This window comes from Staurois parvus, unplaced genomic scaffold (assembly GCF_062004578.1).
Source record: "Staurois parvus isolate SC_StPar_1 unplaced genomic scaffold, SC_StPar_1.0 ptg000751l, whole genome shotgun sequence".
Lineage (NCBI taxonomy): Eukaryota > Metazoa > Chordata > Amphibia > Anura > Ranidae > Staurois > Staurois parvus.
The window spans coordinates 369956-387849 of record NW_028318547.1 but is presented as its reverse complement, the minus strand read 5'-3'; the positions used below and the strand labels follow the sequence as shown (position 1 = coordinate 387849).

Here is a 17894-nt window from a genome sequence, read left to right as displayed (position 1 = left end):
AAATACTTAAATACAAAATCTATGTCTTGAAGAATATCACAGGACACAGAGCAGGCTATAATAATATGTGGGTTATATGTCACTTAAAAGGTGAATGGACACTGCCCAACCAATCAAAGAAGAAGTCATCCACCATATAACCCCCTCCTACACAGGACGTACTTCAGTTTTTGTAGCAAGCAATGAAAATCCAGAAAGAGGGAAGGGATATTTATGTCCCGTGATGTACTTCAAAAAATGGATTTTACAGGTAAGCATGTAGAAAAAAATCCAATTTTCTTTATCATAAATCATGGGACACAGAGCAGCCTATAATAATTACTATGAGGGATGTCCCAAAGCAATAAAACCTTGAGGGGTGACATCACAATTACCACCACCATCAATGCCAAAAGGATTTACTAAGCTGTCCGCAATACACTGCGGCCAAAGGCAGAATCTTCAGTGGCTCTGACATCCACCTCGTAAAACCTTTTGAATGTATGAACTGAAGACCATGTAGCAGCCTTGCAAACCTGAGCAACTGACGTCTGGTGGCGGATAGCTCAAGATGCCCCCACATGCCTGGTAGAGTGTGCTTTAACCAAAAAGGGTAGAGCCTTGCTCTTCAAACCATGGGCTTGAATAATTAACTGGCAAATTTACTTACAAAATAGTTGATTTGGAGGCCACCTGCCCTCTCCTAGGGCTTTCTGGCAATATAACCAAGTAACCAGCTTTTCAAATCTGCGACGTCCTTCTCAAAAAGACCATTATTGCCGAACCACATCCAGGGCATGTAACGATCTCTCTCGCCGACTGAGGGCAAGAAGGAAGTACAATGTCCTGATTCAAATGTAAACTAGAAAACACCTTTGGCAAAAACGACAGATGAGGCCACAACACCACCTTATAGTGATGCAAAACCAAAAATGGTTCTCTACAAGAAAGAGCTGCCAACTCCAACGCCCTTCTTGCTGAGATGATTGCCACCAAAAGGAGAACCTTCCGAGTTAGCTGAGTTAACGGAATTTCCCAGATAGGCTCAAATGGTGGTTTCTGTAAAACTGCCAAGACCAAGTTCAAATCCCAAGGACACAGGGGCTGTCTGACAGGAGGAACAGTATGCATTACTCCCCGTAAAAAAGTATGAATCAATGAGTGAGAAGCAATGGGTCTTTGGAAAAAACCGACCAAAGCTGAAACCTGACCTTTAATAGTACCAACAGTCAAACTTCTTCCCTACTCCTCATTAAAGAAAAGAGAAAATTTCCCAATCAAATATTTCCGCGGATGCCATTTTCAGACCTCACTCCAGGAAATATACGCCTTCCAAGTTCTATAATAAATAAAGCTGTCCCAGAAACCAGCTTCCTAGCATTCAACATTGTGTGGATAACCGAGCCTGACACTGCCCTTTCTTTTAAGATTTGGGTCTCGATAGCTATGCCATCAAATTCAGAAACCATAAAGCTGGCTGCAATATACTGTAGGTCCCAGAGACAGCAGATCTGGATTGTCCTCAGGAAGGGAAGTGTCCAGCTTAACCTTTATCCCTTTTGCTGCCAGAGCCGTTTTTGCATTTTTTGCACAAGTTTAAAAAAATCATTTTAGGCCTGAAGATTACATAAATCCCCCAAACATGTTATATTTTCTGAAAGCAGAGACCCTAGAGAATAAAATAGTGGTAGTTGCAATTTTTTTATGTCGCATGATATTACCACAAAATTTCAGTAAAAAATACAAGTTAGTTAATTTTAGGGCACAAAAAAAGCAATACAATTACCCTATTTTTTGTAAAATATAAAAGATGAGGTTGCAAAGAGTAAATTGATAACCAACTTATCAAACCTTAAATTTGTACACATTCGTGAAAGGGCGACGAATGTCAGTACCCTATATTTTCTATAGGTGACACTTTTAAAGCCCCTTTTAGGTCCTCAGTATAGTGTTATGGAGGATGTCTCATGCTAGAATTATTGCTCTCATTCTGGCGTGTGCGATATGTGACATGTGTATTGCAATCGATGTTGTCATGAATAGTTCCCCCAGCGTGTGATAATTTTTGGTGACAGGTTCTCTTTATTGAGATATCCAAGGTCTAAAAGACCCTGGATGTCTCCTCTGTACTACACTGAATGTAATGCAGTGCACATCGGATGGCAGGGAATCTCTCAACGGGAACCTGGGAGTGACAACATAACGTCACTTCCAGGTCAGGACAAGAAGGGGAGGGGAGTGGACGTGTCTGGTCTCCTCCCTCCCCTCTAGCCGACAGTGGTGAGCCGGTCCCGGGCCCGCAGATGGCCAAGTGGAGCCCAGGAAACAGTGGGCGGGGGGAGGTTCACACGGTGTGTGGAAGAGGCATGCTTCCACCTGACAGGTGAGCCCTGCTGCTTGCACGGCTAAAGTTACAACAAAAAAAAAAACTACCTGCCTGGCGCCCGTGACTACAACTCCTGGGTGTCGGGCAATATGAATTCAACATCCCTACATGGTCATTCAGACTTTGACAGATACCAATTTCAGCAACCGCTGGCTGTGCAGAGGCCCTGCCAGGGAAAAAGAAGCCTTGAGGAGTGATTTTAGTTTATTATCTTCTGGATCCTTAATCACCTGAGCATTATCTACAGGGCAAGTTAAATGCTTATTCAGGGAAGACACAGCTACAGTTGCAAGAAAAAGTATGTGAACCCCTTGGGATTACGTGGAGTTTTGCATGAATTGGGCATAAAATGTGCTCTGAACGTCATCTAAGTCACAACAATAGAAGAACACAGTCTACTGAACATAATACTACACAAACTTTAGATGTTGCCATGGTTTAATTGCACATAACATGTAAACATTCACAGTGCAGGGAGGAAAAAGTATGTGAGCCCCTAGCTTAATGACTTCTCCCAGAGAGGAGCCAGGAGTGAGCCAACCTTGACTCCAATCAGTGTGATGATATTGGATGTGTTGCTGACAGCTGTCCTGCCCTTAAAAAACACACACCTGTTTTGGGTTTACTGGTTTGAAGAAGCACTGTCTGATGTGAACCATGCCTTGCAGAAAAGAGCTCTCAGAAGACCTACGATCAAGAATTGTTGACTTGCATGAAGCTGGAAAGGGTTACAAAAGTATCTCCAAAAGCCTTGATGTTCATGTGTCCACGGTAAGACAGACTGTCTACAAATGGAGAAAGTTTAGCACTGTTGCTACTCTCTCTAGGTGTGGTCGTCCTGTAAAAATGACTGCAAGAGCACAGCGCAGAATGCTGCATGAGGTAAAAAATCCCAGAGTGTCAGCTAAAGACCTACAGAAATCTCTGGCACATGCTAACATTTTTGTTGACACATCTACAATAAGGAAAACATTAAACAAGAATGCAGTACATAGGAGGACACCACGGTGGAAGCCATTGCTGTCCAAAAAGAATATTGCAGCACGTTTGAAGTTTGCAAAAGAGCACCTGGATGTTCCACAGCACTACTGGCAAAATATACTGTGGACAGATGAAACCAAGATTGAGTTGTTTGAGAAGAACACACAACACTATGTGTGGAGAAAAAAAGGCACAGCACACCAACATCAAAACCTCATCCTCACTGTGAAACATGGCGGGGGGAGCATCATGGTTTGGGGCTGCTTTGCTGCCTCCGGGCCTGGACGGATTGTTGTCATTGATGGGAAAATGAATTCCAGAGTTTATCAAGACATTTTGCAGGAAAACGTACGACCATCTGTCCGCCAACTGAAGCTCCGCAGAGGATGGGTGATGCAACAGGACAATGACCCAAAGCATACAATAATTCAACAAAACAATGGCTGCAACAGCACAGAATACGCCTTCTGGAGTGGCCCAGTCAGAGTCCTGACCTCAACCCGATTGAAATGCTGTGGCATGACCTTAAGAGAGCGATTCACACCAGACATCCCAAGAATATTGCTAAACCGAAACAGTTTTGTGAAGAGGAGTGGTCCAAAATTACTCCAGATCGTTGTGCAGGTCTGATCTGCAACTACAGGAGGAATAAGAGATGTCAGATGCTTCCAGTGGGGTTAACTTGAAACCTGACCAGACCATATCTGTAAGGCTCTTAACTAATAACCTCTGTGATTGAGAGGCAGAGGCCCCCTGCTTCTCATCAGGCTGTGACTCCTTTGACAAAGAATCAATTGCCTGACCTTCCTCAAGATCCTCTACTGCAGTGGTCACTAAATACCGGACCAAGGGACAGCCCCGTCCGGACCGCGCCCATGCCACCGTTGGGTGCTCTCCCTTGAGCCCCCCGCACAGCCACCGAGGCCATCCCCACAGGGAGCAGGGTGCGAGGAGCAGCAGATAGGGACCGAGGGGTGGGGGCTGCCTTAGTCACCATGTCAATAAATGGGCAGGCCCCACCTAGAGCGAGCCGGCGAGAGCGGAAGTCATCACACACCAACAAGCCGGACAATCACCATCTTCCACCCCCCAGTCCCAACCCACAGCCCCCACACTCCGCCCTCAAGGGTCCAGCAGCGGTAGCAGCAATGGCAACAGCAGCAGCCCATCTGTGACCAGGCAGTGTCCCATATAAATAATATGGCCAACTTCGTCTTCTTGTGGCTACTGCGCATGTGCGTGCTCCCGCGCGTACATGCCCGTGCACACACGTGGTTCAACACTGCAATCAGACTACTAAAAGTGGCCAAAATAAGCAGTACAGGCAGACCAAGTACTCCCCCTGGTGGGTCTTCCAGGCATTGCCATAGCAGTCTCCTCTATTAACTTCCATTTCTTATACAGATATAGAAGAACACTTACCAATCCAGCCGCAGGCCCAAGAGCTTTAAGCAGGGACCAACCTTCACCCATCATGACGGGCCTTGTCCTACAGACCTTCAAGGACTCAGTGCCCCTCTTTGAAATGGGGGCCACTGCCTTGGACCCATATAGAACCCTGCTGGAGGCATCTTGGTCAGAATCAAAACTGCACAGCATTCTGAAACTGCAGGATCCAGCCCCGTAAGGTCGAATTACAGGCAAAAACCCAGAGGATACTATACCTATCCAGCAAGGCTCGGGTACCATCCATTTAGGCTAACAGCTTTTCAAATGGATCTGATTGAAGGCCTTGAACCTTCAGTAGAATCGTTCCATACCTCCAAGTATGCTCACAGAGCACATGCAGCACATGTTCAGTGACCATCCACCTTACAGACACTGGTGAAAAAACTGAAGTACTTCCTGTGTAAGAGGATCAGCCGTTGTCCATTCACCTGTAAGTGGCATATAACCCACATATTCACTATTATAGCCTGCTCTGTGTCCCATGATGTGCCACTTTGTGTTGGTCTATCACATAAAATCCCAATAAAATACATTTACATTTTTGGTTGTAACATGACAAAATGTCAAGGGGTATGAATACTTTTTCAAGGCACTGTACGATAAAGTAAAAACATCAGCAAAACAGTGTACAGGTGAAACTCAAAAAATTAGAATATCATGCAAAAGTTCATTTATTTCAGTAATGCAACTTAAAAGGTGAAACTAATATATGAGATAGACTCATTACATGCAAAGCAAGATAGTTCAAGCCATGATTTGTCATAATTGTAATGATTATGGCTTACAGCTCATGAAAACCCCAAATCCACAATCTCAGAAAATTTGAATTTTGTGAAAAGGTGCAATATTCTAGGCTCAAAGTGTCCCACTCTAATCAGCTAATTAAGCCATAACACCTGCAAAAGGGTTCCTGAGCCTTTAAATTGTCTCTCAGTCTGGTTCAGTAGGAATCACAATCATGGGAAAGACTGCTGACCTGACAGTTGTGCAGAAAACCATCATTGACACCCTCCATAAGGAGGGAAAGCCTCAAAAGGTAATTGCAAAAGAAGTTGGATGTTCCCAAAGTGCTGTATCAAAGCACATTAATAGAAAGTTATGTGGAAGGGAAAAGTGTGGAAGAAAAAGGTGCACAAGCAGCAGGGATGACCGCAGCCTGGAGAGGATTGTCAGGAAAAGGCCATTCAAAAGTGTTGGGGACTTTCAAAAGGAGTGGACTGAGGCTGGAGTCAATGCATCAAGAACCACCACACACAGACAGATCCTGGACATGGGCTTCAAATGTCGTATTCCTCTTATCAAGCCGCTCCTGAACAACAAAGTCAGAAGCGTCTTACCTGAGCTAAAGAAAAACAGACCTGGTCTGTTGCTCAGTGGTCCAAAGTCCTCTTTTCTGATGAGAGCAACGTTTGCATCTCATTTGGAAACCAAGGACCCAGAGTATGGAGGAAGAATGGCGAGGCACACACTGCAATTTGCTTGAAGTCCAGTGTGAAGTTTCCACAGTCTGTGTTGATTTGGGGAGCCATGTCATCTGCTGGTGTTGGTCCACTGTGCTTCATTAAGTACAGGGTCAACGCAGACATCTACCAGGAGATTTTGGAGCACTTCATGCTTAATTCCGCAGACGAGCTTTATGGGGATGCTGACTCCATTTTCCAGCAGGACTTGGCACCTGCCCACACTGCCAAAAGCACCAAAACCTGGTTCAATGACCGTGGGATTACTGTGCTTGATTGGCCAGCAAACTCGCCTGATCTGAACCCCATAGAGAATCTATGGGGCATTGCCAAGAGAAAGATGAGAGACATGAGACCGAACAATGCAGAAGAGCTGAAGGCTGCTATTGAAGCATCTTGGTCTTCCATAACACCTCAGCAGTGCCACAGGCTGATTGCTTCCATGCCACACCGCATTGAGGCAGTAATTGCTGCAAAAGGGGCCCAACCCCTTTACTGAGTACATATGCATGCTTATACTTTTCAGAGGTCCGATATTGTTCTATGTACAATCCTTGTTTTATTGATTGCATGTAATATTCTAAGCTTCTGAGATTGTGGATTTGGGGTTTTCATGAGCTGTAAGCCATAATCATTACAATTATGACAAATCACGGCTTGAACTATCTTGCTTTGCATGTAATGAGTCTATCTCATATATAAGTTTCACCTTTTAAGTTGCATTACTGAAATTAATGAACTTTTGCACGATATTCTAATTTTTCGTGTTTCACCTGTATTCATTTTATATACGTAGATATATATTCCAATAGGTTTACATGTATGACTGCCCTACTTGTCAGAATGATTATCCAGGAATACAGACAAAAAAAAAAAAGAAAAAAAAAAAGATGAAACAAAACATGTTTTCAGTGGAAGCATGTTACTATGTGTGGGCAGTTTACCTTTCTGAACTGCATGACCAGGTTCATAAGGCTGCTGGTGGTGTTCTGTGCTTGCTGGGCTGTACCCATGGAGGACTGAAGGAGATCATCAATGGATATTTTGTTCTTTAGAGCCTGATAGAGCAACTTCTGTCGACTGGTCAGACTGCAGTACATAAGGATTTCAATCTGCAAAGGCAAATCAATATTACAGTGTTAGTCATTGTATTTTCTTATTTGCTTGCAAGACAGTACCTGATGTGTTTTTGTGTTGTACCACATTTCATATCTATCATCTTGTTGCTTCATTCTGGAAAATCTGCACAAGCCATTTTGATAGTCAGAAAGTCCTAGCAAATGTGTGATTTAAGATTCATGTAAGCTTTCAGACGAAGTTGGCAAACATATAACATGCCAAGCACTCTACAAACAGAAAATAGTTGTTGGACTGTGACAACAGAAGGGGCACAGATAAGATGTATTTTTATGCATTTCGAATACCCTTTTATCCAAAAGAAAAAAAAATTGTCTAAATTAAAAGCTTTCCACAGGTTTGTAATATAGACAAACAAATTAGTTGTCTACATCTAACATGATTGAGGAACTTACACAAAGCAAGCACATAGAAAATGGTATATGGAGGCAGCATAGAGATGGTTACATAGTAACACTGTTAGTCAGGTTAAAAAAAAAAAAGACACTAGTCCATCTAGTTTAACCAATAAAATAAATACAAACAGAAAATTTCCATATACACAATCCTATACCCACAGTTGATCAAGAGGAAGGCGAAAAAACCCAGTAAAGAATGATCCAATTTGCTCCCGTAAAGGGGAAACATTTGTTCCTGATCCCCCATGAGGCAATCGGATATTCCCTGGATCAATTAACCCTGATCGTTATTACCTCTAGAAATTAGTATCCAGTTATTCCAGTTATATTTTGTGCATCCAGCTCCTTTTGAAAACAATATACTGAGCGGGCCAGAACTAAATCTTGGAGTCTACTCTACATTTGCACTGCTCTCACTGTGAAGAAGCCTTTCCATTATCCTCTGTAATGATCTGAAAGTGAGTAACTCCACACAAAGTTCACTATATAGGCCACTTATATTTTTATACATGTTGATCATATCCTTCCTCAATTGCCTCCTCTCCAGAGAGAATAATTTAAGTTCAGCTAATCTCTCCTCAAAGCTTAGATCCTCCATGGCTCATATCAGTTTGGTTGCCCTTCTCTGCACTTTTTCCAGTACTCTGATATATTTTTTATGAACTGGTGCCCAAAATTAAACCGGATATTTCAGATGAGGTGTTGCTAATGACTTGTACAGAGGCAAAAGTATCTCTCTCTCTTTCTCTCTCTCTGGAGTCTACACCTCTTTTATAAAGTATTGCTTTGGAAACTGGCATTGCAGATCATTCTCTACCATTGACTTCCCCGGCTGTTCTCCTTCTAGAATGTATAAGGCATGTTTTTAGCTCCCAAGTGCATAACTAATTTGCTGTACAGTTTCCCAATTAAACAGTGCATTGAGATCGGCTTATAGGTTGGAGACATCCTGTAAGGACATTATTCCACTGCTTGGGTGTCATCTGCAAAGACTGAAATGGTACTTTTAATTCCAGATCCTCTGGTCTTTTTTTGTTTATTTAGCAAGAAGTAAAAAACCCAGTGGTGATAGCATACCACCAAAGGAAAGCTCTATTTGTGTGAAAGATCTTTTATAAAAATCTAGTTCGGGTACAGTGTTGTGTGACCGTGCAATTTTCATTCAAAGTGTGACTGAAAGCTGAAAACGGTTAGGGAGAGGGTAAAGTGCCAGTATTGAAGTGGTTAAAGAGTCTCTAAAAATTAGAAACAATGGCTTAAATATAACAGAGCTCAGCTAATTTAAGACTTGGGTGTAAGCCATCTGCTCCAGGTGCTATTTTAACCTTTATAGAAAAAAAAACTCAGAGGTGATCAAATACCACCAAAAGAAAGCCCTATTTGTGTGAAAAAAGGACATAAATTTCATTTATGTACAGTATTTCATGACTGCGCAATTGTCAGTTAAACTAGTCCAGCGCTGTATAGCAAAAAATGGCGTAAATTGCAGTATCTATACCATAATTTGTAGACGTTTTAACTTTCACACAAAGCAATCAATATACACTTATTGAGATTTTTTTTTTTACCAAAAACATGTAGCAGAATACATTTTTGCCTAAATTTATGACTAACTTTGCGTTTACTATATATTTTTTATATCCAAAGTAAAAAATATAATTTAAAAAAAAAACAAATTTGGTTGTTTATAGCACAACCCCCCCCCCCCAAAAAAAAACCTAGAGGTGATCAAATACCACCGAAAGAAAGCTCTATTTGTGTGAAAAAAAGGACATAAATTTCATTTGGGTACAGCATTGCCTGGCCGCACAATTACCAGTTGAAATAGCGCAGCACCGAATAGCAAAGAAAGGCCAGATCAGGAAGGGGGGTTAATCCTCTGGAGGGCAAGTGGTTAAATAAAATCATGTTATGGTCACTGATTCCCATATATTCACTTTAATGGACATTAGTAATAGGCTCTGCCTGATATAAGATTAACATGCCCAGCACAGCAGTTAGGGCCTTTAGAAACTGTACCATAAAACACCATTTTTTTCTGTGTCAGGGAATCTGTGACAGTTATGATGCATCTGGACCCTTCCTTATTACTGCATTAGGACGGAAACTTCCTACAAGTTCATAGCAACTACATTTTTTTGTATTTGATTCAGGCCAGCTATAACATGTTAAATCAGACACACAGATCACATGTAGTATATGACTGGGACCCCTTGTTCAATTAACTGCTTCCCACCTAGCCACTGCACTTAAACGGCCAGGTGGGAGCTTTGTTGTTCTGAGTGGAAGTTCCCTCATAATGTGGGTGCATGCGCGGCCACGTGTCCTCGCAGTTCTGCACTCTCGGTGTGTCTGTGTCCACTGGACACAGCGCACCACCACTCAGCAGAATAGCTCTGTGATTGGCCCTTCTAATCGCTTGATTGCTGTGTCCAATCACAGCCATCATGTAATGTAAACATTGCTGCCTGTTAGTTGATTGGCTCGGCTTCTCCTCACACAGAGCCCACCAGTGAGGAGAAGCAGAGCTGATCTATGCTGCCATCAAGTGAACCAGTGAGTTTTCAAGCACACACACACACACACATAGCGTCCCCCACACATCTGTCACAGTGATCATCCACATCTGTTAGTGTACCATTGGTCATTCACATCTCTACCAGTGATCCACATCGGTCAGTGTGCGAGTTGTCACCCACATCTGTCACAGTGGTGATCCACATCTATCAGTGTACCAGTGGTCATGCACATCTGTGTCACTGATCCACATCTGTCAGTACACCAGTGTCAAATGCACATCTGTCACAGTGTATCAATGATCAACATCTGTCACGGTGAACCAGTGTCAAATCCACATCTGTACCAGTGATCCACATCTGTCACAGAGTACCAGTGTCAAAACCAAATTTGTACCAGTTATCAACATCTCTCACACAGTACCAGTTTCCAATCCACATCTGTACCAGTGATCAACATATATCATAGAGTACCTGTGTAAAATCCACATCTGTACCAGCGATCAACATCTGTCACACAGTACCAGTGTCAAAATCCCCATCTGTATCAGTGATCCACATCTGTCAGTGCACCAGTGTCAAATCCACATCTGTCACAGTATACCAATCATCAATATCTGTCACAGAGTACCAATGCAAATCCACATCTGTACCAGTGATCAGAATCTGTCACACAGTATCAGTGTCCAATCCACATCTGTACCAGTGATCAACATCCATCAGTGTACCAATGTCAAATCCATTACTGTACCAGTAATCAGCTTCTGCCACAAAATACCAGTGTTAAATCCACATCTGCACCAGTGATCAATATCTGTCACACAGTACCAGTGATCAGTATCTGTCACACAGTACCAGTGTTCAATCCAGATCTGTACCAGAGATCAACATAGGTCAGTGTACCAGTGACCAACATATATCACAGAGTACCAGTGCAAATCCGTATCTGTATCAGTAATCAGCATCTGCCACAAAGTACCAGTGTTAAATCCACATCAGTACCAGTGATCAACATACATCACAGAGTACCAGTGTCCAATCCACATCTGTACCAGTGATCAACATTCGTCACACAGTACCAGTGATCAACATCTGTCATACAGTACCAGTGTCAAAGCCACATCAGTACCAGTAATCAACATCTGTCACACAGTACCAGTGTCAAATCCACATCTGTACCAGATGTAATTTATGCCTCTAGAATGCCTGTAGTTGCTACTTGCATGGCAGGGTGTAATTCTTGGTATGTACATGTTATGTGTTACAAATATCTTATAATTGGACAACTTTGTATAGAAAAAAAAAATGTTTTCATTTTCTTTCCACATTTTATGAAAACATGTTCAAAAGACGTATTATGCTTCATAGAATAAATGTTGGGGTGTTTGCTTCTCAAAATGGGGTAATTTTGTGGAAAATTCCATTGTCCTGGTGCACCAGGGCCTTCAAAAGTGTAATAGGTAGTCAGGAAATTAAACATGTAATTTATGCCCCTAGAACACCTGACGCTGCTCCTTGCATGTTGGGTCTGTGTATGTGGCTAGAATGTGTTTTGGGGTGTAGCTGCAAGCATGCATATGCTGTGTTAGAGGAAAAACCTGTTAATACGATAATCATGTGAAAAAAAACTAATTTTATTTACTTTCTCCATATTCCAAACAATTGTGGGAAAAAATTACAGCTTAAAAAAAAAAACTCACCATGCCTCTTACTAAATACCTTGGAATGTCTACTTTCCAAAAAGGGGTCATTTGGGGGGTATCTGTACTGTCCTATCTTGTTAGTCCGTCAAGAAATGAGATAGGCCATCAGTACATCAGGTTTGTGAGAAAATTATGGAGCCTACAGATTATCTATACCTTTCTAAAATCTCATTTCTCGACAGGACAGTACAGCATCCCCAAAAATGACCCACTTGTGGAAAGTAGATACTGCAAGGTATTTAGTAAGAAGCATGGCAAGTTTTTTGAAGTTATAATTTTTTGCCACAATTTCATTGGCCCTGTACCTTGCTCTGTGATCTGCTGTGTGCAATAGTCACAGTAATCACAGAGTGCGCAGCTGCACATTCTAGAAGGTGCGCATGAGCGGTGCAAAGGGGAGGCCATTTTAAAACTGTCTCCAGTCCTCAGGAGTCAGCTGTCTGGCTGTTTTTTTTATACATCAGCCAGACAAGCAAGTGGTTATGAAAATGTGGTCATATGCAAAAAGTGTTTACCAAAGTTCCCTTTTATTACATCAAAAATGAGAGTAGTAAATGTCTGGTAAGCTGAAGGCATGCAATGCTGCAAGCTTGAATAACAGTAATACCCCAGTCACACCGGGTGTGATTTGCCATGCGATGAACTTGCAAATCGCATGGCAAGTTACACCATATTGTCAGTAATTAAAGCGGTCATATTGATGCATTGGGTATCATTTATGAGGTTTTTAAAACTATCTATGGATTCATAATTAACCATAAAGTACTTTATATCTCACCTTGTCAGAAAGCTCATTCTCCACATCCTTTTTGATTCTCCTGAGCATAAAAGGCTTAAGGATCATATGTAACCGAGAAAGTTGGTCTGAAAAAAACAAAACATACATTTCCCTATACATCTGCAATAACAGGCATTTAAAGATGTTCATTTAGAGACAATCCTACCTAATGTTCCTATGACAGAATTAAAACAGAACTAAACTCTCTCACTCAAATTAACTAGGTTTTAATTCCTCTGCTGCTAGCATTAGTAAACAGATAGGAAGATTATATTTAAGATAGGATCGGTCAGAAGATTACATTTACTAGTTTTAAAAACCTTTATTTTTTTACATTTTTTCATTTGCTTCCTGGTTTCTGGCCAAGGCCAACATGATGTCATACATCCCAAGGAGTCTTCATGGGCATTTTTTCTTTTTTCTGTTCATCTAGAGGAGGGCTTTCTCAGCTAAGAACATCCTCCTACCGCAATGCTTGAGCTAAGTGCAGATGGATTCCAGGAAGCACATGCTACATAAACTGTCTGCCCTTAAAAGGGAAGTATGAGTTACATTTTTTTTTTGCATAATCTGAATCCTGGTGAGCTGCTACTAGGAAAAACGATTTTCTGCCCTCTGAAATGTACACCCTTTCTTCTGAAATCAAAGAAAATAGCTGTGGGAGGGGCTGAGGTCTCTCATGCAGCATCATCCCGACATTGAAGTTGGTATCCAACCCCCTTCTTATGACTGACATCAGCTCCCGACAGTCTGCAAGCTCCCGAAACATCAGCAGAGCTTCAGCTCTTCTCATACTCCGCCCTCCTCACCCCTCCCATCCAGGCTGTTGAGCTTCTTCACACACAGGCAGCTTCTCTCCCCCTACTCCCCCAAGGTCGTTCTGAGTCCGAGTTTCACTTACAGACATGCAGCTGCTTTCTCCCTCCTCTTTTCTTCCCCCTCCCATTCAAGCTGAGCTCTCACTGCTGAACTATCAGTTCTCTCTCTGCAGAGTGAAGCAGAAGAAGAAGCTGAAGAACATTTAGTCATTCTTTTCTTGTACAGTATGGTCTCCTGGACTTGCAAATCCCTCAGCATACAGTTATGTGCCTCTGTTTCTTGCTGACAGTGTGAAGTCATGGAAACAAAGGCACATGACAGGCAGGCACGTTTCAGCTTATCTATGTGACCAAAGCGTAGTCACAGCTGAGAACTGAAGGAGGAGAGGATGAGGCGGCAGCTCATTCTAGATGTAACCACCCACTCCAAACTTTCAAACCTGAAGACGACCGTTACTCAGCCCTAACCAGGGCTTGGAATGGGAATACAGCAAAAATGGAGCACCACAGGAAAGAAAGAAAAGCTGTTCTCTGGTAAGGGTAGTCAATGCTATCTATTTGTACTATCCCAAAGTGATTTGTCATTAGAATAAAGAATGCAGAAGTGGATGATCTGCAGATATCGGTGTTAAAAATGGTAGGATGCACAAACCAGTCAATTAGCACATTTACTGCCATGGATTTAACCATTACGATGGGGCAAGAAGAGGCTGTAAAAATAAGTTCAAGGTTACAATAGCAGCAGTGAAAGTGCACATTTTCAAGCAGACCTTTCTGTTTACTTTTGAAATGATTCATTACAGCCAACAGATCACATTCTACATGCTGACATAGCACCCCTCTAGGACCTGTTGACCCCCCTACCCCCAGTGGTCCTTCTGGAAGGCCTCCTGATTCTATCTTAACTGTCTTATATTAATACTGAACATAGTGCTACCAATACTTTTATTTAATTGAAAGAACTGTATATTTCAGAAAAGTATTGCATAAAGGAGTGATTAATTAAAAAAAAAAAAAGTGCAACAGAAGAATTCAGGCAATCGCAAACTTATCTTTTTGTTCAATATGTTAAAAGATTGTTTTGGAGCAAACAAAAATTCCATATCTTGGGATTACAGTACAGGACACAGGCAGAATCCCTGTAACCCTGTGTTATAAGCTGCAGAGCGACACAGGAAGAGAGGAGAGGGTGGCCTGTACTGGATTGTACTCCAAGATATCGAATTTACAGGTATGTACAAATTCCTTTTATCATAATTGCACAGTACAGGGCACAGGCTTGATATTTAATTCAAATGTGATCCCTGATGTCTCCAAAGTAGACTTACTGGAGGAAATGAAGACTTACTGGGGGAAATGGTCAGAGACTGAAGCCATGTAGCAGAGAGGACAGTCAGAAACTGGAGAAATGTTACATGAAACTGCTAAATATCACAGTTATTAAAAGCTCCTTTACAAATCAATAACCCCACTGCTAACTGCAGGGCATAAAGCAGGAAGTACTATATCTTCATTGAGGTGGAAAACAACACCTTAAAAAAAAAAGGAGGCTCTTGGGAGACTAACTACTTCGTCATTGTGATTAATGAGGAATGGCTGCTTACAAGAGAGCCGCAAACTCAAGAGACATGACAAATGTGATTCTTGTGAGCTACTATAGTGTATACTTTAGGTAAATGTGTATAAAAAAACCAATAGGTAATTTAAATATCACCGTGTGTATATAAAATGATATTAAATGAATTAAATAAAAATTATAGCAAGTGACTGAGTCCAATATATTTCCAGGACGTGATATAGCAATCACGCTGGTGCTGCATACATATCTTTGAAAAATCTGTGATATTATAGTGTCTTCTAATGGTGTATTGCAAAATAAAAATATAGTCCACCAATTCTCAAATAATGTGCTCCTTTACCAGTTGTGCTCTCACCTGACATATATAACCAAACTGTTAAGTGAGGTCATACAAGCTTGTGTCCCTTTAATTGGGCTCAGAGGTGAACAAATGGAAATCCCTGTATCCCAGATAGATGGATGAATGGAGTTTTTCCTTTTTCCCAGCAGGGGGTGTCGTCATTTCCTAGGGACCTTTTTCCTGGAGGCGGATGGATGGAGTTATCCCTCTTCCCACTAGGGGGTCTCTTCACTTCCTTCAAACTTTTTCCTCCATGTGTATATATACTATGTAATTAAAAAGAGAATATAGTGCCTTATCTTCTTTTTAAAAAATGTATTAAATAAATGCAGTGCACTCACATAGCATACAATTTAAAATTTATTTTTATACAAATTTGCAGGATCCTTAATGTGTTTGCCACACTCCCATATACTTGCTGTGTAGTTGCCTTTAAGCGTCTGAGGGGCTCTGACATCACGACGCTTAAAGGCAACTACACAGCAAGTATATGGGAGTGTGGCAAACACATTAAGGATCCTGCAAATGTATATAAAAAGCGATTTTAATTTGTATGCTATGTGAGTGCACTACATTTATTTACATTTTTAAAAAGAAGATAAGGCACTATGTTCTCTTTTTAATTACATTGTATATATACACATGGAGGAAAACATTTTGAAGGGAGTGAAGAGACCCCCTAGTAAAAAGAGGGATAACTCCATTCATCCATCCGCCTCCAGGAAAAAGGTCCCTAGGAAAGGGCAAGACCCCCTGCTGGGAAAAGCTGCATTCATCCATCTGGGATACAGGGATTTATCCATTTGTTCACCTCTGAGCCCAATTAAAGGGACACAAGCTTGTATGACCTCACTTAACAGTTTGGTCATATACGTCAGGTGAGAGCACAACTGGTGAAGGAGCACATTATTTAAGAATTGGTGGACTATATTTTTATTTTGTAATACACCATTAGAAGACAGTACAATATTACAGATTTTTCAAAGATATGCATGCAGCACCATCGTGACTGCTATATCACGCCCTGGAAATATATTGGACTCAGTCACTTGCTATAATTTGTTTTAATTTATTTAATTCATTTAATATAATTATATATATACAGTGGGGATTGAAAGTTTGGGCACCCCAGCTAAAAATTTGTATTAATGTGCATAAAGAAGCCAAGGAAAGATGGAAAAATCTCCAAAAGGCATCAAATTACAGATTAGACATTCTTATAATATGTCAACAAAAGTTAGATTTTATTTCCATCATTTACACTTTCAAAATAACAGAAAACAAAAAAATGGCGTCTGCAAAAGTTTGGGCACCCTGCAGAGTTAATATCTTGTACTGCCCCCTTTGGCAAGTATCACAGCTTGTAAACGCTTTTTGTAGCCAGCCAAGAGTCTTTCAATTCTTGTTTGAGGTATCTTTGCCCATTCTTCCTTACAAAAGTCTTCCAGTTCTTTGAGATTTCTGGGCTGTCTGTCACGCACTGCTCTTTTAAGGTCTATCCATAGATTTTCAATTATGTTGAGGTCAGGAGATTGTGAAGGCCATGGCAAAACCTTCAGTTTACGCCTCTTGATGTAATCCCCCGTGGATTTCGAGGTGTGTTTAGGATCATTATCCATTTGTAGAAGCCATCCTCTCTTTAACTTCAGCTTTTTCACAGATGGCATCAAGTTACCATCCAAAATTTGCTGAAATTTTATTGAATCCATTTTTCCTTCTACTCGTGAGATGTTCCCTGTGCCACTGGCTGCAACACAACCCCAAAGCATGATTGATCCAACCCCATGCTTAACAGTTGGACAGAGGTTCTTTTCATTAAATTCTGTGCCCCTTCTTCTCCAAACGTACCTTTGCTCATTCTGGCCAAAAAGTTCAATTTTAACCTCATCGGTCCACAGAACTTGTTTCCAAAATGCATCAGGCTTGTCTATATGTTCATTTGCAAAGTTCAAACAATGATTTTTGTGGTGGGGACGTAGAAGAGGTTTTCTTCTGATGACTCTTCCATGAAGACCATATTTGTACAAGTATCTCTTTATAGTGGAATAGTGTACCACAACTCCAGTGTCTGCCAGATCTTTCTGGAGGGATCGTGCAGTCAAACGTGGGTTTTGAATTGTTTTTCTCACAATCCTGTGAGCTGTACTGTCTGATATTTTTCTTGGTCTTCCAGATCTTGCTTTAACTTCCACTGTTCCTGATGACTGCCATTTCTAAATTACATTCCGAACAGAGGATATTGACATCTGAAAACGCTTTGCTATCTTCTTATAGCCTTCTCCAGCTTTGTGAGTGTCAACTATTTTCAGTTTCAGTTTTCTAGACAACTGCTTAGAAGAACCCATGGTGCTGATTGTTGGGGCAAGGTCA

At 41.4% G+C, this 17894-nt stretch overlaps 1 protein-coding gene across 1 annotated transcript in view; it reads right to left on the bottom strand.

Annotated features, from left to right (window-relative positions):
* INO80 (INO80 complex ATPase subunit) overlaps window positions 1-17894 on the bottom strand; it is a 243974-nt gene that overhangs the window by 103344 nt on the left and 122736 nt on the right. Inside the window, exons 19-20 of the mRNA XM_089654321.1 lie at window positions 12788-12873; window positions 7200-7367 (exon numbers count right to left, since the gene is read on the bottom strand). Coding sequence (XP_089510447.1) covers window positions 7200-7367; window positions 12788-12873 — 254 coding nt within the window. The remainder of the gene's footprint in view (window positions 1-7199; window positions 7368-12787; window positions 12874-17894) is intronic.